This window comes from Monodelphis domestica, chromosome 2 (genome assembly GCF_027887165.1).
Source record: "Monodelphis domestica isolate mMonDom1 chromosome 2, mMonDom1.pri, whole genome shotgun sequence".
NCBI classification, from domain to species: domain Eukaryota; kingdom Metazoa; phylum Chordata; class Mammalia; order Didelphimorphia; family Didelphidae; genus Monodelphis; species Monodelphis domestica.
This window is the reverse complement of record NC_077228.1, coordinates 173,212,896-173,236,268: the sequence shown is the minus strand read 5'-3', so window position 1 is coordinate 173,236,268 and position 23,373 is coordinate 173,212,896. Positions and strand designations below refer to the sequence as shown.

Sequence of the window (23,373 nt, the reverse complement as noted above, 5' to 3'; positions counted from 1 at the left end):
GAGGCTGAGCAAGAGGAGGCGGGTCTGAACCCCCAACTTTACCTCATTCCCATTAGCCCCCTCCCTTTTCCTCCCTCCTTCCCCCAATTGTCTGTCTGGGTCCCAGCTCTAGGAGGAGGGGACAGAGAATGGGGAGGGGGGTGTGGAAGGCATGAGACCAAAGGCAGAGACAGATACTGCTTGAGAGAGGACGGACAGAAGGCTAGGAGCCTCTAGCCCCAATTCCCAGACCTCGGCCCCCCTCCACACCCCGGGCCCCAAGGAGCAAGACTAGAAACTCCCCTTTATCCCCTGGTGTTCCCCCAAGTGTGGGCACACACAGCCCAAGGTTCTCTAAGCTGAAGGCAGCAGAACCAGGGCTGGCAGGGGGAGGCAGTGGCTGCCTGGGGACTAGGAGGGGGGCCGAAGCAGGGCCAGGACCATGGGGCTGTGGCTGCTTGGACTGCTGCTACTTCAGGACTGGGGTAAGAGGGAGAATCTGGGGAGCAGATAGACATAATGAAACCAGAAATGGGGAGTAAGGAGGGTACAGTCAGAAGGCATAGTAAGAGCTGGGGCCTGATGGGAAGGAAGAAAATGAAGTTAATGATCAAAAATAAAGGAAGAAAACGGGAAGGAGGAGAGAGATATGGGAGGAAAGAAAGAGGGAGATGAGAAGGATGGTGAGAAAGATCGAGTAAAGAAAAAAAGAGAAAACGAGGTGAATGAGACCTGAAATGAAGAGGAAAGAAAGGCAAAGAAATGAAGGGGAAAGGGAAAAGGGCAGGACACAGAGCAAGCTGGGAAGAAAGATCAGAAGTAACTAACTGTGTCTTATCTAATGTTCAGCCAACAAGTGTGCTTGCCAACAAATATTTGTTAATGGTTGAAAATGTATTATTGTTATTAATGGTAATCTCATTCTCATCATAGGAGTTTGGATCATAACAGTCCTAGGACAAGTCACTATCTTTCCTATTATTCTTTCATACTTAATGTTCTTTGGATTACAGAGCAGGGAGATGAAATAATTGCTCTTTGTAATTATAATGTGATAATTTAAAGTATTATCTCGAACTCATCCTGTTCAGTGTAGTCAGATAGAAACAATCTGGGAACAAGTTGCTATCTTGCTATTATTTTTTAATGTTTAATGTTCTATAGACTATTATTATTATTATTATTGCTGAAGGAGAGCCCTGTGAGAGGAAAGGTTTGAGGAAGAAGAGTAGAGCATTTGGGAATGGCAATAGAAGAAGGATGGAGAACACAGTAGAGGGGAGGTAGAGGGAAAAAGGAAGTGGCAGATTGAAGGTAAAGGAAAAATCAGGGAGGAAGAAAAGGGAAAATCTGAGAGGAGCAAAAGGATGGCATTATCCTGGGGTTCTGGGATTAGGGTAAAAGGCAGGAGAAGATGGAGCAGGGGATATACTTGGGGAGTTTTCAGGAGTGTAGGAAGGATAGGAGGAAAAGGGGACCCAGATTGAGGGGTTCAGGAGTGGGAAAAGAAGAAATAATAGCTGCAGGAATAGCTGAAGGTTTGGGAAGAGCCAGCTCAGACTAGCTGGAAGAATTCACCTTGCAGATCCCTGGGTTTTCCTGATGCCCATCCCCAGAGATCAGACTGCACAGAGGGAGAGAGGTCTTTGGGGAAAGAGAAAGATCTGGAGGCCTGGGACTGGGGGGGGATGACGGGGACCGCTGGGCTTCCAGTTTCATGATGAGTTCCTGGCTACTTGCCTCTTCTTCAGATATCCTCTGTCTCTTCACTTGCATGCCAGTCTTTGTGTCTGGTTAGTTGTGAATCCAAGTGGAGATCAGGTACACCTCCGTCCTCTGTTTCTATCTTTGTGGACAGATGTGCGAGAATGGAGGTCCAGGAGGGCAGAGGGAACTTTTTATCTAAACTTTGTTATCTCCTCTCGTGCCTGGCACTGTGCTCTGTATACAGTAGGTGCTTATCAGGTGTTTGCTGAATTAAGTGCATGTACCTGGCTACACTCTGTAGATGGGATTGGGCTTGCTCATGTGTGCGACTGTGGGAACTGAGTGTTGAGTTTTGGGGGTCAGCTCAGTGGATGGAGAGCCAGGCCTAGAGCCTGGAGGTCCTGGGTTCAAATGTGACCTCAGACACTTCCTAGCCATGTGACCCTGGGCAAGTCACTTAACCCCTACTGCCTAGCCCTCACCGCTCTTCTGCCTTGGAGCCAATACACAGTACTGCTTCTAAGGGAAGGTGAGGGCTTAAAAAAGAAAGAAATTGAACTTTAGGATTTGTGGACATGCCTTGTGTGAGTGTGTATTTGTGCTCCTCTACATAGTGGTGTTGGGGGGGGGTACCCTGGCCCTGCCTTGCACTGCCTCCATAGGAGTGAGGTAGGGGGATGAGGAGGGGAGGCAGGGAGTCCTGGGAAGCTGACCTTGTGGGCAGACAGGCAGATGGGCAGGCGGGGGAGGGAGGGGAGCAGCCCCATTGTCCCTGGGGGGAGCACAATGCCCACGGCTCGGCCCCTGACCCTGCCATTGTGCCCGCCCCGCCCCCTCCCCGTTGCCAGGGCCCGGCTGAAAGAGGCCATCAATCAAGGTCCGCCGAGCCCCAGCCCCAGCTCCCCGTCCTCTGTCCCTAGTCCCAGCCGCAAGGCCCGTCCCAGACAGCCCTAACCCCAAGCCCAGACTCCGCTGGAGCCCCTGCCCCGGCCCCAGCGCCCCTCCCTCCCCCGCCTTAAATCCAACTCCTCCCCCCAGGAGTACCCCATCCCGGCCTCCTCCCTCCCGCCCCTGCTCTCAGGTGCCAATTCCTCGGCCCAGACCTCCTCGGCCAGCTCCCCCCACGCTCTCTCCCCAGCTAGGAATCTGCACGTGCCTCTCCCTCGGAGGCAGAACTTCCGGTCCCTTTGGAGCCTCGGTTTCTTCCACCTTCTCTGGGCCAGCCTCCAGGGGAGGGAGAACTAAGGCCCAGCCGGCTTGGCTTCCCCTAGGAGAGGGCCGTACTTGGAGGGGGGGCTTGAGGGGACGGTGGGATTGGTCAGAAGGACCCTGCCATACCCCTGGGCCTGCCCCTTCCCTCCAGGTGAGGCCACAGGCTCGGAGCTGGCCTTCGTGCAGGAGCCCGGGGACGTGGTGGCGCTGAGAGAGCACCCGCTGCTGCTGAGGTGCCAGGTGGAAGGAGAGCCACCCATCAGCATCTCCTGGCAGCGGGACGGGACCCCCCTGGGAAACAGCAGTGGGGCCACCCTGATGCCAGATGGATCTCTGCACCTCGGAGGGTTCCCCACCCACCGGGCCCTTCAGGGTTCACTCCTACCTCCCGCCAGCGTCCACGAGTACAACTGTGTGGCTCAAAATCGATACGGACGGCTGGTGAGCCGGCGAGCCCGGGTGCAGCTGGCGAGTGAGTGGCCCCGGCGTGCCGGGGCAGGCATTAGGCCACAAGGGATACCTCCACGGGTGTGAGCAAGGGGAATGGAAGGGCTCCCTGGCTGGGACGGATCCAAGGGGCTCTTGGCATGGGTTCTAGACCCCCAGGGAGAAAGGAGAGGCGGCGGGGGCCAAAACCATGCCACGGGGCAAGGTGGGTGGCTCGGGGGAGAGGGCTCTGGAGGGTGGGGTTCAGGCGGCTGAACTTCGGCCTCGCAGGTCTGTCTCGATTCCACCAACACCCCGAGTCCATGGTGGTAGAACAAGGAGGGGTGGCCCGCTTCCAGTGCCTGATCCGAGGGGTACCCGAGCCGACCATCTCCTGGGAGCACAACCGCACTGCCTTGAGTGCTGCCCACCACAGGTGAGCGCGTGGGAGCTGGAGGCGGGAGGGCACTATGGGGAGAGAGTCGCCTTCACCATTGCTCCTTCTCCTCTGTCAGATTCACCTTACTTCCTGCAGGCATCCTACAGATCACAAATGTCGGGCAGTCCGATGTAGGGACTTACAGATGTGTGGCACGCAATGTAGCCAATACTCGATACAGCCAGGAGGCCCAACTTGCACTGAGCGGTAAGGATGAGTGAAAATAAGGGGGTGCTGCCCCCCTACACCCAAGGCAGAAGTGGGGGAACGCCTGAGATGTTGGCTGTATAACTAGGAGTGTGTGTAGCCTTTTTGCTTTTTTTTTTTAAACCCTTACCTTTAGTCTAGGAGTCAATACTGTGTATTGGCTCCAAGGCAGAAGAGCAGTAAGGGCTAGGCAATGGGGTTAAGTGACTTGCTCAGGGTCACACAGCTGGGAAGGGTCTGAGACCAGATTTGAACCTAGGACCTCCCATTTTTAGGCCTGGCTTTCAATCTATTGAGCCACCCAGCTACACCTCTATTATTCTTTTTTTTTTTTAAACCTTACCTTCTGTCTTGGAATCAATACTGTGTATTGGTTCCAAGGCATTGGAACCAATTGGTTCTTCCAGGGCATTGGAGCCAATTGGTTCTTCCAAGGCAGAAGAGTGGTAAGGGCTAGGCAATAGGGATTAAGTGACTTGCCCAGGGTCACACAGCTGGGAATTGTCTGAGATCACATTTGAACCCAGGACCTCTTAGCTCTAGACTTGGCTCTTAATCCAATGAGCCATCCAGCTGCCCCCTGCATGTAGCCTTTTTGATCTAGAAGGAATCGAATTCAATTTCCTCACCTCACAGATGTGACTGGCTGTGGGAGAAAACATGGCGCACGTAACTGTGTTTCTGTGGTGTGTGTGTGTATGTGTGTTTGTATGGTGCTTTCCTCTGACCTGGAAGTCGGAGGGGCTGGGCACGTTAGCAGGAGCTGTGGATGAGGATGTGGGAAGGCTGTAAAAAGGAGAAGGTCACTGAGGGAAGGGATATAGGTGAAGTCAAGGTGTCTGCAGCCGGGGCCTCAGTAGAGCCCTGAAGGTTTAGAGGCGAGAGTCCTATGGACCTCGAACGTCCCTCTGTGCTGAGGCTCCCTCCACTCTCCCACAATTCCATATCAGGCAAACCGATGGAATCTCTAATAAAGGGTAGAATCACTGAATAAGTACCCACATTCTAGTGGAGAAAAGGCAACCTGAATTCTATAAGGGGAAATCATGCCTAACTAATCTATTAGAATTCTTCAAGGAGCTAAATATGCATGTGAATAAAGGAAAGCCAGTGGATATAATCTAGTTAGACATTCAAAAAGCCCTTGACAAGATTCTACTGCAGAGTATTTTGAAAATTAAGTCACTATGGGTTTTTTTTCTTTTGTTTTGTTTTTTGCAGGGTGGGAAGGACAAGTATTTTGCCATGGATAGGAAACTGAAATATAGAAGAGTATAAAATATGTATAGAATAAAAAGAAATATAATAAAAGGAAAGACAAAAGTATAGTATAAATGGACACTCCCTGTATAGAAAAGAGTTAGAGTGAAGTTCCTTAGAGATGATGCTAGAACTCTTTTCAACAAAGCATTTGTAAATTACAAAGTGGGGAGAATGCAGTGAAATCTACAGATGATGCCACATTCCTGGCAGGGATAACTTGTAGAAAGATCTGGAGAGCCTCTAAGTGGGTAGGAGAGTTTTCATCATGTGGGCAAGTACACAGTGAAGTGTTTAGGGGGAAACATCCCAAAGTAAAGAGGCTGAGTGGACTCTTAGGCATCAGTGAAGACCCAGGAAGTGGATCCAAGAATCATAGACCGTTCCCTGGATACATCTGAACAGTGTTCTACCGCCAACAAGAGCCAACGAAATGCTCGGTGTCTTTGGGAGGTTCACTGCCTTAAAGCTGCTGATTTCCTTGGTGCATTTTGTCCTTAAAAAAGTTTCCAGGCTCAGAGAGATGTAAGTGATTCCCTGCGCAGCCAGGAAGTGTCAAGGGCTAGACTAACTGAACCTACCATTTAACCAAAGGAAAGCCCTGGAAATAAAGCAGGGATCATCATTCCAGCCATACCTGGGATAGCGGGGCTGGCTCAGGGCTGTGAACTCCCAGAGAAAGATGAGAGAAAGTTACTGAGGGAATGTGGAGAAATGAGAAGAGAGTTTCTGAACACAGACTAAAAAGATGAGGACCTTTCCAGAGGATATGATTGTGTGGGGAAGGATAAAAGGAGGGAAAGATAGGGAGAGGAAGGGAAGGAAGGTAGTCAAAGAAGGATGTATCAGAGGAAGTTGCTGTAGAGTCCTGGGAGATGCACTCTCCCAGGGCTTAGGTCCACTGCAAAACACACATTTGGGACCAGAAAGTGGTAAATGGGATGGAATGAATGAAGGTGGGCTGACTCCCTCACCCCAATCCAGAACCCCCAATTCAGAACACTTTCTTCAGGAGATGAAAGGTTCTGGAAGCTCAAAGAAGCAAATTGGGAGCAATTGGGTGGCTCAGTGGATTGAGAGTCAAGTCCAGAGAAGGGGTGAGCTGGGAGGCGGGGGTGGTCCCAGGTTCAAATGTGGCCTCAGACACTTTCTAACTGAGTGACACTGGACAAGTCACTTAACCCCCATTGCCTCACCCTTACCACTCTTCAACCTTGGAACCAATACACAGTTTTGTACGTACCGAAGATAAGGGTTTAAAGAAAAAAAAACACTTTTTTTAAAAGGAGCAAATTTAAGGCAAGTATGAGGATTACCTTACGCACAGGTAGTAATAGTTTATGTTAGCATATCTCACCAAGAAGGGGAAAGAATTGAAAATATGAATATGGTTTAAAATAATTATGTATATTCATATTATTTACATATTATGATGTTTATGTATAAATACTGTTGCCCTGATGGGCTTTGAATGTTTAAGGATCGTTTAAGTAACTTGTGAAAGTGAAATAAGGTGGAACAAGTCCCCTCCACCTCCATCACCCCCATGGAATGCAAGGCTGGGGCTTCTTCCTGTGGGCTGGAATCTCCCCTTATGGCTCAGCATCCCATTGTACCTGCATTCTTCTCTTCCTCCTTTCCATCAGCCTTCCTTGGGCCTGGCTCAGGGATTCAGTCAAAGTTTCCATCACCTCCTACTGTCCTCGTGCCTTCTCTCCACATCTCCTTGCTTTGAGCCACAGGAGATGCACCCCAGTTTGGATATTGGGCAAGAACCACAGGAAGGACTAAAATCTCGGGGGGCTGGAGGGCAGGGCAGGAAGATGCCCTGAGATGGGGGCCCTGGGAAAAGGGATGGGACAAAAGATGTTCGGCTCCCTCACTCCATCCCTTACTCTCCTGGCAGTGTCTCCCCCTCGGCTGCTTCAGGAACCAGAGATTCTGTCGGGGCCTCAGAACCTGACGCTCACCGTTCACCAGACGGCTGTGCTGGAGTGCATTGCTACAGGCCACCCGCGCCCCCTGGTCTCCTGGAGTCGCCTGGGTAACAGTGGGGAGCTGATGATCAGGATCCCTCTCTCCCACTTCCCTTTTCTCTTTCTTTTGCGGTCTCCAAATCTCCCCCCTTCACAGTTCCCAGGCCTTCTCCTCTTTCCGTTTGCCTCCAGGCCTTTGCCCCCTTGGGAAAGGGCTATCCGTTGTCATGGTGACCTTGAGCCCCCTGTCCCCTTTCTTCCAGACGGCCGCTCCATTGGGGTGGAAGGAATCCAGGTCTTGGGGACCGGGAACCTGATGATCTCCGATGTGTCTGTCCAGCATTCTGGAGTATACGTCTGTGCGGCAAACCGGCCGGGCACCAGGGTCCGGAGAACGGCCCAGGGGGTTCTTCTGGTGCAGGGTGAGTCAGGCCAACCGAGCAGGGGAAGGCGGCGTGGAGGGGCACAAGAGGCTCCGTAAAGGGTCGGGGGACGGAGTGAAGCCAGGAAACCCGCCCTCCGGTCTGGGCTCTGACCCCGGCTTTGACTTTGGACAAGCCACCATCTATTGCAGCTTCTGTTGAGGAAAGTGCTTTATAAACCTGGAAGTGGCCCAGAGACGGCAACTTCTGCTATTCCCCTGCAGCTGTGACCTCAGTCAGGAGCGAAGCGGATGCCCAAACCTCTGGGTCTCGCAACCTCAAGTTTGTGGGCTCCTTGGCTCACTGCCTGCCTGCCGGCCTTGGTGGGAGGAGAGAGGCAGAGGTGGGGGGGGGGCCCTGCAGAGCCCTTGGCTCCCCTGACCTCTCAGAGCAGCCTGGCCAGCAGTCTGCGAAAGTGATGGATGGGCACCCGGGGCAATGAGATGCAGGCCGAGCCCTGAATGCAGCAGCTGGAGCTCCAGCCGATTCCCACAGCCTGGGTGGGGCTGGAGGGACAGCTGGGCCTCCGGCCTCCTCCCCTCTCAGATGGGAACACCGCCCCAGAGCCCAGGGAGTCCTCGAGCAGTTTCTGCCTCCCACCCCAAGGCTGCCTGGGGAAAAGGAAAAGAGGCCGGCAGGCCGGGGACGGGGTATCCGCCTCTCAGAGCGCCCCGCTTTTTCAGCCCCTCCAGAGTTTGTCCAGTGGCCACAGTCTGTGTCAAAGCCCCCCGGCAGCAGCGCCATCTTCACCTGCGTGGCCCAGGGGGTTCCCGAACCCCGGCTGATCTGGCTGAAGAATGGGAAGGTGCTGAGCCCCGGAGAGAACGTCAGGCTCACCCACAACAACAGGTTGATACGGGGCCTCCCACTACAACCACGGCTAGCCCAAAGCAAACCCCGGCCACCGCGCTTCCCAGACCCACACAGTCCCCCCCCCCCCATCCCCCGCAGGAAGAGGCAGGAGGGCCCCCAGTGGAACGCGCCGCCTCGTCTCCGTCTCTCCTCCAGCACGCTCATGTTGGCCGGCGTCACGCCGGCGGATGAAGCCATCTACCAGTGTGTGGCGGAGAACAGCGCGGGCTCCAACCAGGCCAGCGCCCGGCTGGCCGTGACGGGGGCCCCCGAGCCGCCCCCCGCTCCCCAAGGCCTGCAGGCTGCTGCCCTCTCCGCCTCCGCGGTCCGCGTCTCCTGGGAACCTCCTCCTGCCCGGGACAAGCCCAGCATCATCGGCTACGTGCTGCTTCTCCAGCCCGAGGGAGGTGGGCAGGGCGGCAGGGACGGGAGAGCGCCTCAGGGGGAACAGCAGTAATTCTGGGAAGGAGAAGACCTGGGCTCCGGGTTAGAAGTGCCACCTCCTCGGGCCATTCGGAGCGTCGGCCTGAGCCCGCAGGGTCCGAGCCCCGAGCGCAGGCAGGGACACCATCCGGGGCTTCTCTGCCTCCATCACTCATCAGAATCCTGGGCTCCGCTCCCAGGGCCGCCCTTTAGGAAGGACGCTGACAAAGGGGAGGATGTCCCGGTGGGGCTAGCAGGGATGGTGAAGTTCACGTAGGAGGATTGGTTAAAGGAACTAGAGGAGAAGAGATGATTCAGGGGGACCCGATAGACAAATTTAGGATTGATCTCAGGAAAAGTCTCTTTCTTTCTTTAAAAAATAAAAACCCTCACCTTCCGTCTTAGAATCAATACTGGGTATTGGCTCCAAGGCAGAAGAGTGGTAAGGGTTAGGCAATGGGGGTCAAGTGACTTGCCCAAAGTCACACAGATAGGAAGTGTCTGAGGCCAGATTTGAACCCAGGACCTCCTGGCTCTAGATCTGGCTCTCAATCTACTGAGCCACCCAGCTGCCCCCTAAGGAAAAGTTTCTTAACTATTAGAACCACCCCAAAATTAAACAGGGGGCAGCAAAGCAGCAGAGTGGATAGAAGGCTAAGTTGGGAGGCCCTGGGTTCAAATCTAGCCTCAGATATTTCCTAGCTATGTGACAACCCTAATTGTCTAGCCCTTGCTGCCCTTCTGTCTTAGAATTGACACTAAGGCAGAAGATAAGTGTTTAAGAAAATGTTAAACGGGCCAGAGGTAATAAGCTCCCCTTACCTAGAGGCATTCAAGCAAAGGCTGTATATCATCTGTCTGGGATATTAGTGTGGGAATTCTAGTTTAGATGCAATTTGGACTAGACAGCCTCTGAAGTCCTTTTCAACTCTGAAATTCAATGATTCTCCTTTATGGGCCTCAGTTTCCCCACTTATAAAAATGAGGTTGTACTAGATGATGTTATCCATATGAGAAATTCTGTGTCACTTGAACAGTCAATCAATCAAAAAAAATCATCAAAACAGTGCCTAGGGACCAGGTACTAGGCTAATTACCGGGGATACAAAGGCAAAAAGGGAACGGGTGTCTGGCCACAAGGAGTTTATAATTCAGCCAGAAGAAACAACGTGCGTACGTGTAGGTGTGTATAAAACAGATGCTTCGGGGATGGGGGAGACCTTCGCATCTGTGGGGATCAGGAAGGGCTTCTGGGAATTGAGGCTTGAAAGAGAGAAGGATTCCCAGAGCCACAAATGAGCACAATGAATTCCGGGCCAAAGAAAGGGCGACCCTGGGACGGAAGGCCAGTTTGTTTAGGTAACATGTAGGAAAGGGAGTCCTGTGGGTCAGTCAGTCTGTGAAGGACAGACAGACAGACGACAGACAGCCTCAGAGGGTTTACAGGGAGAGCCGCACTGTAGGCGCTGGGGCAGCCGTGTGAAGAGAAGGAAGAGATTTGAGGGAAAGGAGACCCATCAGAAGGAGCGGAATTGCAGGAATGCAACCAATATGGTAGAAGGTGAAAGGACAAGTTTGAGAAATGGATTCTGGAGGCAGAGTGAAGGTGGAGTTAAGGATGATGCCCAGGAGGGGAACCTGAGAGGCTGGAAGGGTGAATGGATGGCTGGCCCTCCATGGAGAGGGACATTTGAGTTTGGGGAAGAACGTGTGGTGTTTCAGACAAGCTGCGTTTCGTGTCTACAGAACAGCTAGTTCAAAAAGCTCATCGTTCATTTGTGACGCAAGCCCAGGGGTCAGGAAGAATGGCTAGGACTGGAGACGGAGCTCTGAGAGCCCTCAGCACGAAGATGATCATTAATAAACCTGTGAGCTGCCAAGACTGCGCAGACACTATTACAGGGGATCTTAACCTTCTTTTCATTTCATGGATTCCTTGGGCAGTCTGGTGAAGAAGCTGATGGGCTCTTTTTCAAAATAATATTTTTTAATTGCATAAAATGAAACCCATAAGGGAGCAAAGGAAATTAATTGTAATGAAATGCAGTTTATATCTACATATATATAATTCACATTTAAATATGGCCTCAGACACTTCCCAGCTGTGTGACCCTGGGCAAGTCACTTGAACCCCATTGCTTAGCCCTTACCACTCTTCTGCCTTGGAGCCAATACACAGTATTGATTCTAAGATGGAAGGTAACGGTTTAAAAAATGTTCTTTTTAATTCACTGAACTCAGGTTAAGAACCCTTAGTGTGGAGGTAAGAATTTATTTTGAAATAGTTATCCATTTAAACAAATTCACAGACCTCAGGTATAGAAGGAAGATAAAAATGGTTTAGGACAAAGCCTTGGGAAACACTCACAGAAAAGGGCATGTAATGATCCAGCAAAGAAGGATCTGAAGACTGAAAAGGAAGAAGACTGAGAAGAAATAGTCAGACCTATTAGAAAAGTACCAAGAAAGCAGTATCATAAAAACAGAGAAAGAGACAGAAACAGAGAAACAGAGAGAGGAGAGACAGAAAGAGAGGGAGAGAGGGGGGAGGAGAGAGAGAGATCCAAGAAAAAAGGTAGTTCGGTGTCAAATGTTAGAAAGGATGAGGAGTGAGATGCTCTTCACCAGCTCCTTGCTGCCTTCAGAACAAAGACCAAACTCCTTAGTATGTCATTTAAGGCCCTCCATTATCCAAACTCCAATCTGCTTTCTCTTTTTAAACTCTTGCCTTGTGTCTTAGAATCTATACTAAGTTTCAGTTCTAAGGCAGAAGAACAAATAGGGCTAGACAAATGGGAGTTAAGTGACTTGCTCAGGGGCACACAGCAAGGAAGTGTCTGAAGTCAGATATGAACCCAGGTCCCTCCTGACTCCAGACTCTCTAGCCACAGAGCCACCCCAACCTACTTTTCCCAGTCTTAGTTTCCAACCCTTCCCTCTGTGTACCACGGACTTGTCACTGATCAGGTCTAATTAGATCTGGCTTGCAATTGAATTCCTCTTTTATAGATCCATCTCTCTTACCCATTGTGCAGTTTAGCTTTCTGAATGAAATTCAACAAACACTGATTTTGATGCCCCTTCCTTAAGGATGAAAGTGGAAGAAAGAGAAACTGCTGCCTTCAAGGGAGCATGTAGGATACAAAAAAGGAGAGATCTAAACAACATTTGCTAGGAAAACTTGAGGAAAAGAAAGCATTTTCAGCTAGGGTGGTGAAGGGGAAACAGGAAGGAGATGGCGCTTGACCTGGACCTGGAAGGAAGAAAATTCAAACAGAGATAAAGAGGGAGTGCATTCTTGTCCTAGAGAACAGTCTGTGCAAATTCATGAGATAGGAGAGAGTGCTGGACACTCTGTGGATGGTCTGGTGCAGTATCTTCATTAGCGGTGGCCTTGAAGTCAGATGACTAGGTTTGAAACCTGCCCCCACTATTGGACAATTTGCTGTCCCTCAGTTTCCTCATCTCTAAAATGAAGAGCCCGGAGAACCTAATCTCTAAAACCTCCTCAAGCTCTAAATTTATGATTGTATCATTGAGGAAGAAAAAAATAATCCAGTCTGTCTGGATGTAAAGGACCGGAAAGGGAGCAGTTTGATGAAATATAGGTAGAAATGTAGGTTGGAGCCATACTGGAAAGGGCTTGAAGTGCCTGATTTAGGGGAATGTCTTGGGGAACTAAGAAACCACTGGAGGTTTTTAAGTGGAAAAGAATTATGGCGATTCTGAAGGGTGGACTAGAGGAAAACAGACTATATACTAAGAATACTTTCAGGTGTATAAGGCACTTTTCTCTTGACAATTTTAGGAAGTCTGTAATCCAAATTTCATTAGCTCTGTTTTACAGAGGAGGAGGAAGAAGACCCGACCATTAGTCAATTAGGAATTAGTATGGACACAATTAGGCAATTTGTTAATGTTTGAAGTGAGGCTTGAACCTAGGTTTCCTGACTCCCTGGACAACACAAGGCTCTCCAAGGAGAAAGATTGGAATCAGGATGTTCAGGCCAGAGGTGATAAATGTCTGAACTAGAGTGGCATTAGTGTGTGTAAAAATGAAGATGAATGGATGATGAAATAGAAGTATTTATTAAGTGCTTCCTCTGTGCCAAACACTGTGCTAAGTACTGGGGATAGGAATACCAAGAGCAAGTCGGTTTCTCTCCTTACGTTAACGCTAACGTTCTCATGGGGGAAGAGAACTCACAAAGGGAAACTAGGAGGAGGTACTGCCATGTGTATGGTTTGGAATTGGCCAAGAAGTAACATGGAGGTCTGGTTCTGGACAAAAGTCAGTAAAAGCTCATTTCTCAAGAGCGCAGGGCTCAAGGGGCAGAATGCAGGATTCGGTGGAAAGGTAAGGAGCGTAGTGTGAAGACTGCCCGGTTCAGACAGGATCCCAGTGTCCCGGGAGATGATGCGGGGAGGAATTAACAGGTGATAGGGCAACGAGGGAGAAAGAAGTCAAAGATGGATTTCAGATTTTAAGCCTTGATGACTCTGGGGCTGGTGGTACAATCAGAAAAACAAACGAGAGGTCTAGAGTTCTTCTGTTTGTTTGTTTTTGAGGGGAAGGGGCAGGGGAGAAGAAAAGAGCTCCATTTGGGACATGGTAAATCTGAGATAGCAGTAGGATAGTCAAATGATGTACGGGAGGCAAAAGGCCTCTGTGTGGGTCTGGAGTTTAGAATTGGACTGAATATTAGTCTTAAGTGTTAACTTCGAAAGTGAACTGAAGCCATGGGAGTGGGTGAGATTGCCAAAGCTTTGAAAAAGGGTAGAGGCAAAAGAGATGAGGACGGTCTTGAGAGAGAGTGGTGGTGGGCAAATAAAGGGGAAGCTTGGAAGGTCAGACACAGGTGCCAAGTGACTCCTCTATCCCTCTCAGAACCGCCTGGCAGAGAAGTGCAGGAGGCAGTGAGCAAAGGAACCTTTGAACATGTTTTCACCAACCTGGACCCAGCTACCACCTATTCCGTTCGTCTTCGGGCATATTCTGCCGAGGGTGCTAGCCATGACTCCCCTCCTGTCCACATCACCACCATGGGCAATGGTGGGTAAACTCAGAGTCTGTCCTCCCCAACTCTCCCCAGGCCTAGAGCTTCCTCCTTTCTCCCCAGTTTGATGAGATGTCCCAGTTCAGCGAGCCTGTCTTCTTGCAGCGCCTGCGGCCCTTGGCTTCTCCACCAAAGTGCTCAATGCCACCTCAGTGCAGGCCTCCTGGGAGCTGCCTCCCCAGCCCGGGCTCATCCAAGGCTTCAAGCTCTTCCACAGAAAGCTGCCAGCTGCCCACTTTGAGGGACCCCTCCTCCTGGCCAGCAGTGCCAGCTCCTTCCTCTACACGGACCTGGGTGAGACTCAACTCCCAGGCACCAAAGGCTTGGCTGTGTCCCAGCCCAACAGTGTGCCATCTTTGCTCTGCTGAAAGCCCAAATTTCCTTTCCACATTTCCCCAGCTGACCCAGTGACCTCTCCTCTTATTGCTGGAACATTTCTTTCCTTCCAGAGCCTGCTGCCTTGTATGAGATTAAGCTTCAGGCCTTCAATGGAAATGGGGATGGAAACAGCACGGTCCGGTTTGTCTCGTTGCGAGATGCCTTGACATCGGACACAGGTAAGTAGAGCCCGAGCAAACGGGGGGCTGGGGCATTGCTATAGGGAGGGAAGTGCTTTTGTTCCCCTCTGGAGGACACCATGGCCGGCAGAGCTTCTCTATTCATATTCTTTGGGAGTTGCCAAGAAAACCCTTGCCACACACTACTGCTGTTGGTGAGGTCAGTAAAGGGGTGGGGGAGTGGAAAGGTCTACCCCACCATGTCAGGCACCCTAATAGGGACGGATACCCTGTGTCCACAGATCCCAAGGCTGGATGTCCCTGTGGCCAGGATGGGGAAAGCCCATTGCCTGGGGTAGTCGTGGGCATCCACGTGGGCCTCGCTGCCCTCATCATCTGTCTGCTCTGCCTCCTCCTGGGGTGGCGCCATAGGTAAGGCCTGGGGTGCGGCTGGAGGGGAGGAGATGCTTTGTGTAGAGCCACATCAGTATATAAAACAAAGCTATTGAGATGTGGGGTGGTTTGCTGGAAAGAACACTGGACCTGAAGTCATCAGACCTTGGTTCCAAGTCCGGCTCCAACAAGGACGCATCAGGTAATCCCGGGCAATTCACCACCTCTGAGGGTCTTCATAGGTAAGACAGTATTTGTCCTACCTCCTTGATAGGGTTTTGTTGAAAGGAGGAAAACACTTTGTATAACTTAAAACACTGTATGTTCCAGTAGGCTGTGTGTGTGTGTGTGTCGGGTATGTTCTACGGAGTTGGAAGTGGGAAAACACTTTCTGTTCTGTGTTTAGAGTCAGAAGAAATGTGAAGCAAGGGGTGGGGAGGAACCAGTGGAGATGAAGCTATAGGTAACCCTCTCTCCATCTGGTTTTAAGTTTCCTCTGTAGGAAAGGGTCCGGGGAACACTGGGCAGTGCCTCCAAGCTCTGCTGACAGGGCCTCATTAGGCCAGCTGGAGAGTGGAGGAAAGCCTGGAGAGAGGATCGAGCTCATTTCCCAGGTAATTAGGTGGTTGGTAGTCCAGGGAGAGTAAGAGGCTGGAATGGAATAAGCATTTATTAAGTTTCTGCTATGTGCCAGGAACTGGGCTCAATGCTTTACAAATATCTTATTCAATCTTCACAATAACCCTGCTGGGTGGGAATTGGAACAGGTCATCTGGAATGGAAACCTTGGGACTTTGCTTCCTTCCCTCTAGGTCACTGTGGAGCAACAGTCTGCAGCCTAAGGGGTCTTCCTCCCTGCCCATGCTGAAAAACTCCGGAACCACCAAAGAATCTACCTCACTCTATCCTACTTCCAGAATCAGGACAGAACCAAAGCTACCTCAGCCCCTGGGTGGGGGAAGAGGAGAAAGTTTTCTCACTCTCCTTTCTCCACTCAGTCCTCCTCTTCAGTGACAGGGGAATTCTGGGGGCTAGGCCATGTCTCTCCCCCCACCCCAAATACTCTCAAACCAAACAACTCTCAGGTGAGAGTTTCTCTCAGGAACTCCTGCCCAGGTCCTTCTTTCCCAAACTGGAATCTGTCTCAATCCAAATACGATTCTACCCAAAGATGTATAGCTTTAAGGGGTCCCCCCCAAATAAGGAGAAATGGGGCAAGGGGCTCTGTTGTTACATTCCTCTCTATACTACAGTCAGACTTTTATTCCACTCTCCTCTTCTGATTAAATTCGGGAGATGAGTCAGTTCTCTGACCTGGACACACAGGCATCTTTTCTCTGTTTAGCAGTTCCAATGCTTCAGCCAGTCGCCTAAGGTGCTTAATCTTTTAATGACCTACCTCTGATTTATCCCAAACAGAGCCTAGTCATTGTGTGTGCCCACATACGTTCAGGCCACATCTTCTCTAAGCAACCAAAAACACTCCAAACCCTCAGTGGAGGTTTGGAGTTTGTGGGGAAAAGGTATTATCCTGACCCATAATCCAAAGCAGGGGCCTTTTCTTTGGGCCCTTACCTTCCTTCACTCCCGTTTGATTTCTATTTTTGAAAGCAGAGAATTTAGTTTGTTAGGTTTGTTTTTTAGGGGGCTGTGGGTAGCTCCTCCCAGGGGAAAAAATCCCATTCCCAATCCTGCCCCAATAGTACCAGTTTTAGGGACATAAAGGAGCCTTTGCAGCCCTTCCTTTCCCAAACATCCTTATTTTCCCCAAAGCCAAAGTCTCCACATCCTCTTTTCTACACCCTCCAAGTATCAAGCCAAAAAATTTAGGGTAGGATGGACAGGGGGAACCGTCCAGGGATTAGGAGTGTACCCTACCCAACCCTTACACTCATAGATTTTGCTGAGTGAAGCTAGTACCAATGAAAAACTTCCAACAAACCCAATCCTAGGAACTCCAAGCCACTCCACACACCTTCCAACACAGGAGCAAAAACAGCTTGACTCCAATGGTGTGGAGGCAGTCTGGAAAGACAGCTGAGAAGGGTCAATACCCAAATTTCATGAAGGTACCCATATCTCTGGGTTAGCCAGGTGCTACAGTTTTGTTGGAAATAAAAGTTGAAATGGAGAACACAGTTAAGAGTCAAGTCTATGCTCCAAGGCTTCTAAAAGGAATGTTTTGGAGGGTGAGGCATCAGGGTTTTTTTTTTTTTGGTTGTTTTAAAATAGGGAATAAGGTAATACTGTTAGCTCCTTGGTTGCATGTGACAACTGACTCCCTTCTTAGTTTGGGGAGCACTGGACAACACAAGAAGACAGGTTCTTCTTTCCCAGATACCAAGGACTGAATTACATTTGGTTTAATAGGACTTTGGGATCAGAGGAGATATCTTCTCCTCGGGGAGACTTGTCATACTATTGCAATTCCTCTGTGTTGTTACTCCAACAAAGTATTTTCTGACAGAAAGCAATATTGTTACTCAAAAAGGAGAATGTGAATACTAAGAAGATAAGGCAGGAGGGAGATGTGGGGTAAATAGGGCAGGTGTAGGAGAGTGGATGAATTTCACCTTTTGCTTACCAGACATTAAAAGACAATATGGAGAGAGAAGGCTAGACAAAATTAAGACAAAATATAGACAAAGTTTCTTCCCTCATATTCCTGGATAGCACGAAGCTACTGCCCCCATCCCACCCTCCCAATCCCCATGCCCAAACCATCAATCACAGGAAAGTTTAGAAACCATTCCTTTCTTTATTAAACATAGCTTGCAAGTGATAAATATTACAAAGTTTTTTTTTTCTTTTAATCCTTTCTCCAAAAATTAGCTTATTATTTGAATCTGTCACTGCAGAAGCGCTTGGCAGTATCTGAAACAGATGGGGGTGTATTTGTTCTTTTGAAAACCAGTTTCTATTGGTCTTAGTCTTATTTCTTTCCCAAACACAATGCAGAAAATAAAAATGAAGAGGCAAAATAAGGAAACTTAGAGTTGTGCAAAAGGGTCTTGCTCCTCCCTCCTGCCTGCCCCCACATAAGGGCATCTCCTAATTTTTCAATTCCCACCCCATCTCCCCAACCACATGTCCCACCCACTGCCTCCAGACATCATTTAGTCAAGAACTTGAGGAAGCCAAAGGTAGACAAGCATCTCAGTCTGCAATTTTTGGGGTGAGGGGTGGGGAACCTTGGTCATCTAAGGGGTGAAGTAGGAAGAAAAGATGTGTCAATACCTGCCTAATTCTCTTCTAATATGGAGTCAGCATCCAAGGTCCTGTGGTCTCAACTTTGATAGTGGGGCAGTAGAGTGAGACACTTGTACAAGAAAATCACAGCCAGCTCTAATAGAAACTAAGGGTATGTATACCCATCTCCAAGGCTGGTGGCGGGGGAAGAGGAGATATTCCTGTGGATGATTGTGTCTCATTGGGCACTAAAGATTCACTTCAAAGAGATCAGATCACTACCATTCTGGCCATCAACTCTGCTGCCAATCTGAGGAGACACCAACTTGAAGGGGGGGGGGGGGGGAGATATCACCAGATTCTTCCTTCCTGGCTTATCTCATTCTAACCTATTCTTCCCTCCCCTCCTGTTAAGATGGTATTTGGGAAGGGTCAAAATGGAACACACCTCTCAGAGCCAGAACCAATTTTAGGAATCAATCTAGGCCAAACTTGTTATAATCTTATCCAAAGTTAGATGCAGAAATCAAAATTAGAACTCATCTCTTCACTCCCTCTTCACGGTTTTCTCATCACTATAACTCTTCTCTATACGAGGGGCTCTCTTTGCTCAGCCTCACCCATTCCCACTCCAGCAAGGGCCATGTGCTTCCTAGCTCAGCTGAGGCCTTCATCTCAATTCATACTGATCACAAGTGTTAGTAGTGCTCAACTGAATGTGGTACTGAATTATATGTAACCTTCTTAGGATGACAATTAGAAGAGTTTTTTCCTACTTACTTAGCCCACATTTCCTCCCCTACCAACCTTCATAAGCAAATTAGCCCAGGTTCTTTCCTCTGGATAATGTTTTTAGGGTGTGGGGTGTGGGAGAGATCTCTGGTGTAAGAAAATCTGACACTGTGGTTTGTTATATAGTAGGTATATTGTATATATGCTGATGCAATCAGAGGAAAAAAAACAGTGCAAATACAATTACAGTTCATAATACTTGGTTTCAATGCCCCCTGGGAACTGTTCTGTTCCTCAGCTACCTCCCAGTCCCCCAGCATCCCCCACACTTCCCCCAGAGTGTCAACCTAATGCTGGGAAAGGAGGTGGGGCAGCTGGGGTGGGGGGAGGGCTCTGCCAAGGCAGTGCTGGTGACCTGGAGGGGCTGCTCCAGGGTGGGGAGGCAAGGCACAGTTGGGGGGGAGGGGGGGCATCTCCAAAGCGGGGTGGGGATTCAGGGGAGCCAGCTACCAAACTGGCCTATCCCCTTGCCCCATCATCCACAGCCCTGCCTCCTAACCCCCAGAAACCCTTTTGCACGGATCATACACAAACGGGCACAGTACAAAATGACGTAACACAGTTTCACAATATCCATGGCTAGGGCTTTTTTTTTTCCACTTTTTTCATGTTTTTTTTTTCTACACAATGTACAATTCTTCCTTTTTAAATGGATCAAGAAATAGCTTATATACACGAATGAGTCCTTGTTATAACATCTCGGCAGCAAATATCATAAGCTAATGAAGATCTCATTGGGAGAGGGAGAAGGAACCTGGGCTGGGAAAAGAGGGCAGGAGTGGGGAGGGGAGAAGGGTTATGCTTTTAGGATTGGGGAGGATGGGAACAAGGGATCAAAAAGTAAAATATCAAGAAGCATCTTTACAAAGCAGTTCTACAGCTAATTCCTTTAAAAAGGGAAAGGAAAGGAAACCAAAGCAGGAAAACACTTATCTGCATCTTAAAAAAAAAAGACTGAGAAAAATAGGAGGGAGGAGAAAGAAGGGAATTGAGAGAAGAAAAAAGAATAAAAGCGCAAAGGGGAGAGAGATGAGAATGAGGAAATTTCTACCATACATTACATCCAAAATATGGGGAAAAAAAGACATATCTGAGGGACAAATGGGGGACTGGATGCTATGGTCAATGACAAAATAAAAACAGGGCCTCAATTCTCACTTCCCACATTCCACTGGAGGCCCTTTGCCCCCATCCTATCTCAAGCTTTTTGGGAGCAGGCACTGTATATAGCCTGCCAGTCCCAAGTTCCCCCAAGCACCTTGGGAGATGAGTGTGAGGAGAAGCCCTCCTGCTACCTCCACATTGAGCTCTGGGATTCAGAATGAAAAAAATAGTCCCAGAATAAGGCGCATCTTCCCCCTTCCTTAAGATGGGGCTGTCCTGCCTGGAGAACCTCAGCTCAGCATCCATGAAGTCCAGGTCCATGAGGATGTTAGACAGACTCTAGGGACTCAGAAGTGGTGATGGGAAGTTATAAGGGGCTTGGGAGAGGAAAACAGAGAAAAAAGGAATCAAGTGATGAAAGGGAGACTTTTTGGGGAAAGGAAGGGGAGGAGAGGCAGAGGGCTAACACTTTACCATGATTCAGAAGACCATATGGGCCATCCACCCAACACTAACCTCTGGAGGACTGGGGGTGGAGAGGGAAGCAGGGACCAGTGGAACAAGAACCAAACCTCAGCTAATAAGCAGAGAATCACAGACCTCTCTGATCAATAAGCAGCATCTGTAGCTTGATCTTGAAGAGGAGAAAAGAAGAAAGGAGGGAAGACATGCTGTACTCCTTCCACCACATCACATCATTTCCCTCTCCCTGGAAGCAGGTACTAGACTGCAGGCCTGCCTTCATGCAAAATCACCTTACACACCCATTTCCAAGGCCAAAATATTGGTGGCTGGTTTTTAGGGTAGGAGGCTAAACTCAAAGCTGGGATTGCCACCCGCCACATGGTATTGCACATTCGTTTTTCCTTACTTTTAATCTCAAATGACACACCTGGGCACCTTGTACCTCTGGGCTGGGGGAGTTGGATACATGACAGAAATGGCACTTTCTCATGTGTTTGTGTCAGGGTAGAAGATGGAGAGGGGAAGGAGAGGCTAGAGAGACATGCCACATGGCAAGATGACACAAGAAAAACATTAAAAAAAAAACAAAACCTTCCAATTTTGTGGAAGAGAGAAAAACAAAACCAAACTATTCATCCAGTGCTTTCAAAGCACAGAGAGCAAAGAAAAGATGTAAGAATATATATTTATATATATATATAGAATTTTAAAATAATCCCAGAGCCCACCCAACACTATTCCCCCCCACCCCCACCCCATTTACAGTCAGGGGGTACCACACACCCCATCAGACAACACTCGCAACAACAACCCCATCACTATCAGTTACTAGCTTCTAGCTTCCAGATCCTTTCACCACCAGGGAGTCCAGACACAGGCTGTATCTTTGCCCCTCTATTAAGTGCTCAATGGATTTTTGGGGTTAGGGAGGAAGAAAAAAAATTGGGGAAGGCCCGTGGGGCCAGTAAAATCACCCGAAATGGCACAGGAGTGTCAGGAGTGGGTGGAAGACCAAAGCCTGGTCCCAGCTCCTTTAGCCCTATTCCAAACACCAAAAGCCTTTTTGGGGGAATGTGTAGTCCTTTCTTTCTCTTATTAATTTTTAAAAGTGCCTTTTTTTTCGGGGTGGGGAATGGAGGTGGATCCTAGCTGGCTTTTGGAAGCTGGGTCAGGATCGCACACTCCTTCCTCATGCCTTTCTTCTGGGCATGCTATATTTAGGGGACCTCTGGCAGTTTATTAGAGCTAGAAGGGTGTGTGTGTGTGTGTGTGTGTCTGTGTGTGTGTGTGTGTGTCTGTGTGTGTGTGTGTGTGTCTGTGTGTGTGTGTGTCTCTGTGTGTGTCTGTGTGTGTGTGTGTGTTTGAGGGCAGTACACCTCAAAAAAAAGCCTGACACCTTCCCTACCCCCTCAATCCAAAAGGTGGGCAGACTGGGTGCTTATTTCCTCCCCCCATTCCCAGAATGACATTGCACAATTCAATTCATTTTCTACATTAGTAGCGATTCCCAAACAAAACAAAAACAAAACTAATAAAGTTCTGAAAATACTTTAAAAACCAACTTTAGATCTCAGAAGCAGCCTCTGAAGCTGGTTTTGAAGTGAGATATTTGGCTTGGTGCAAGAACAAATTTGCCAAAGGTATGGTTAGGATAGAGCTTCCTACCTGGGTAGGAAACCTTTCCTTCCCTCTTCCCTTCTATATTCAGGAAGTAAAAGGGAGAGAAGCCAGATTACCTTCATGGAGAAAAATACCTTCTGTTCTTCCTTCCTCAGTAACTATCTCCCCCCTCCCCCGCCCTTTCTTTTCTCAATTTACTCACTCCCATTTCAGCTTCCAGGTCCCCAGTCAATCAAATTCTGTATGGGGCTCAGAAAATAACTTTCACCTTTAATGTGGCTGGTGCTACAGGCAGAAGGGACAGACTAGGAAGCCTTTATCAAATCTGTTGGACTGAAGTTGGGCTTCAAACAGACTCCTATCTTTCCAATGAAGCCAAAGATTACCTTTACTCCTGGTTCCAGTTGTTCAAGGGCTAGGACAGGTTCACAGCCCTCCCTACCTCAAAATCATGCCTATGCTCTTTCATTTTCACTATTACTATGGGTGCCGTGTTTTTAAAGCTTCTCCCTCCTAAAGCACCTGACCCAAATTCCCCAGAGCTCAGCTACAATGTTCCCCTCCCAGTTACAAAACTCTATGCCTCAGAGCCTGGGGGTGCCATTCTTCCTCTTGTGTTGTCACTAAACTCCACTGATTAAATATATTCATCCCCTAACCAGCCTTAGTCACCACATGCCTTTTGGCTGGAGCCCCACCCCCATGAAGAAAACCACTGCAATGCTCCTATCACTCAAGTGGATATCTTTGTTCAAAATAGAAAGAAAAAAAAAACGGGAAAGAAAAGAGTTTAACCGTCCATTGAACAAAAAGGGAGGACACAAGACATCATTAAAAATAATAATAATTATAGCATAAAAACAAGCTTCAGAAACATATGTCAGAGGGCACAGATTCTCCCTGGGACCTCACTCTGACCTCTAGTGGGGTGCAGATCCACCTCTCACTATCATAGAAAATTGAAGAGAGAAGAAAAGAGCGGCAGAGGAACAGATCGCTGCAGTGTGAAAGAGGGGAGGTGGCAGGGAAGGACATGAGTATGTGTTTTCTCGTTGGTTTCTTTTTTTTTTGTCTTCTGTTTTTTGTTTTGTTTTCCGTGTATGGTAGGCACCAGTACAGGCACTGCATGCGACGGAAGTTGGGGGCAAAGGGAGAAAGGGAGGGAACAGAGGGTTCAGGATTGGGGCAGGGCAGATGGAATAGGCGTTATTTCTGTCCACTGATGGACTGCGATATAGACCGGGGAGGGATCATGTCTAAAAGGTACTCCCGCTGTCGGTCTGCCAGGCTGGGTGCTTTGTGTCCCCCGATGCCAGTGTTCAAGTAAGCAATATTGACACCTAAACCCAGGAG

General features: G+C 49.1%; 2 protein-coding genes across 14 annotated transcripts in view; one reads left to right on the top strand and one right to left on the bottom strand.

The window, feature by feature from the left end:
• Nucleotides 1–21,928, top strand: LOC100019802 (immunoglobulin superfamily DCC subclass member 3). 3 transcript variants are annotated; one of them, XM_007481941.3, is made up of 14 exons: nucleotides 4–464; nucleotides 3,050–3,370; nucleotides 3,616–3,760; nucleotides 3,840–3,970; nucleotides 7,137–7,274; nucleotides 7,470–7,628; nucleotides 8,312–8,477; nucleotides 8,637–8,887; nucleotides 13,792–13,956; nucleotides 14,066–14,254; nucleotides 14,410–14,517; nucleotides 14,760–14,889; nucleotides 15,341–15,464; nucleotides 15,663–21,928. In XM_007481941.3, exons 1-14 carry the CDS (start codon nucleotides 422–424, stop codon nucleotides 15,690–15,692), a joined length of 2,100 nt encoding a protein of 699 aa, XP_007482003.2. In that variant the 5' UTR covers nucleotides 4–421; the 3' UTR covers nucleotides 15,693–21,928. The 3 variants fall into 3 exon arrangements, with proteins under 3 accessions (XP_056672384.1, XP_056672385.1, XP_007482003.2); XM_056816406.1 differs by having other exon boundaries at nucleotides 1–464; nucleotides 7,137–7,628; XM_056816407.1 differs by having other exon boundaries at nucleotides 2–464; nucleotides 14,760–21,928.
• Nucleotides 17,589–23,373, bottom strand: part of GATAD2B (GATA zinc finger domain containing 2B) — a 102,173-nt gene continuing 96,388 nt past the window's right edge. For all 11 annotated transcript variants that reach the window (XM_001365285.4, XM_007481945.3, XM_056816418.1 and 8 more), the window contains one exon: nucleotides 17,589–23,360. In XM_001365285.4, coding sequence (XP_001365322.2) covers nucleotides 23,227–23,360 — 134 coding nt within the window. In that variant the 3' untranslated portion in view covers nucleotides 17,589–23,226. The remainder of the gene's footprint in view (nucleotides 23,361–23,373) is intronic.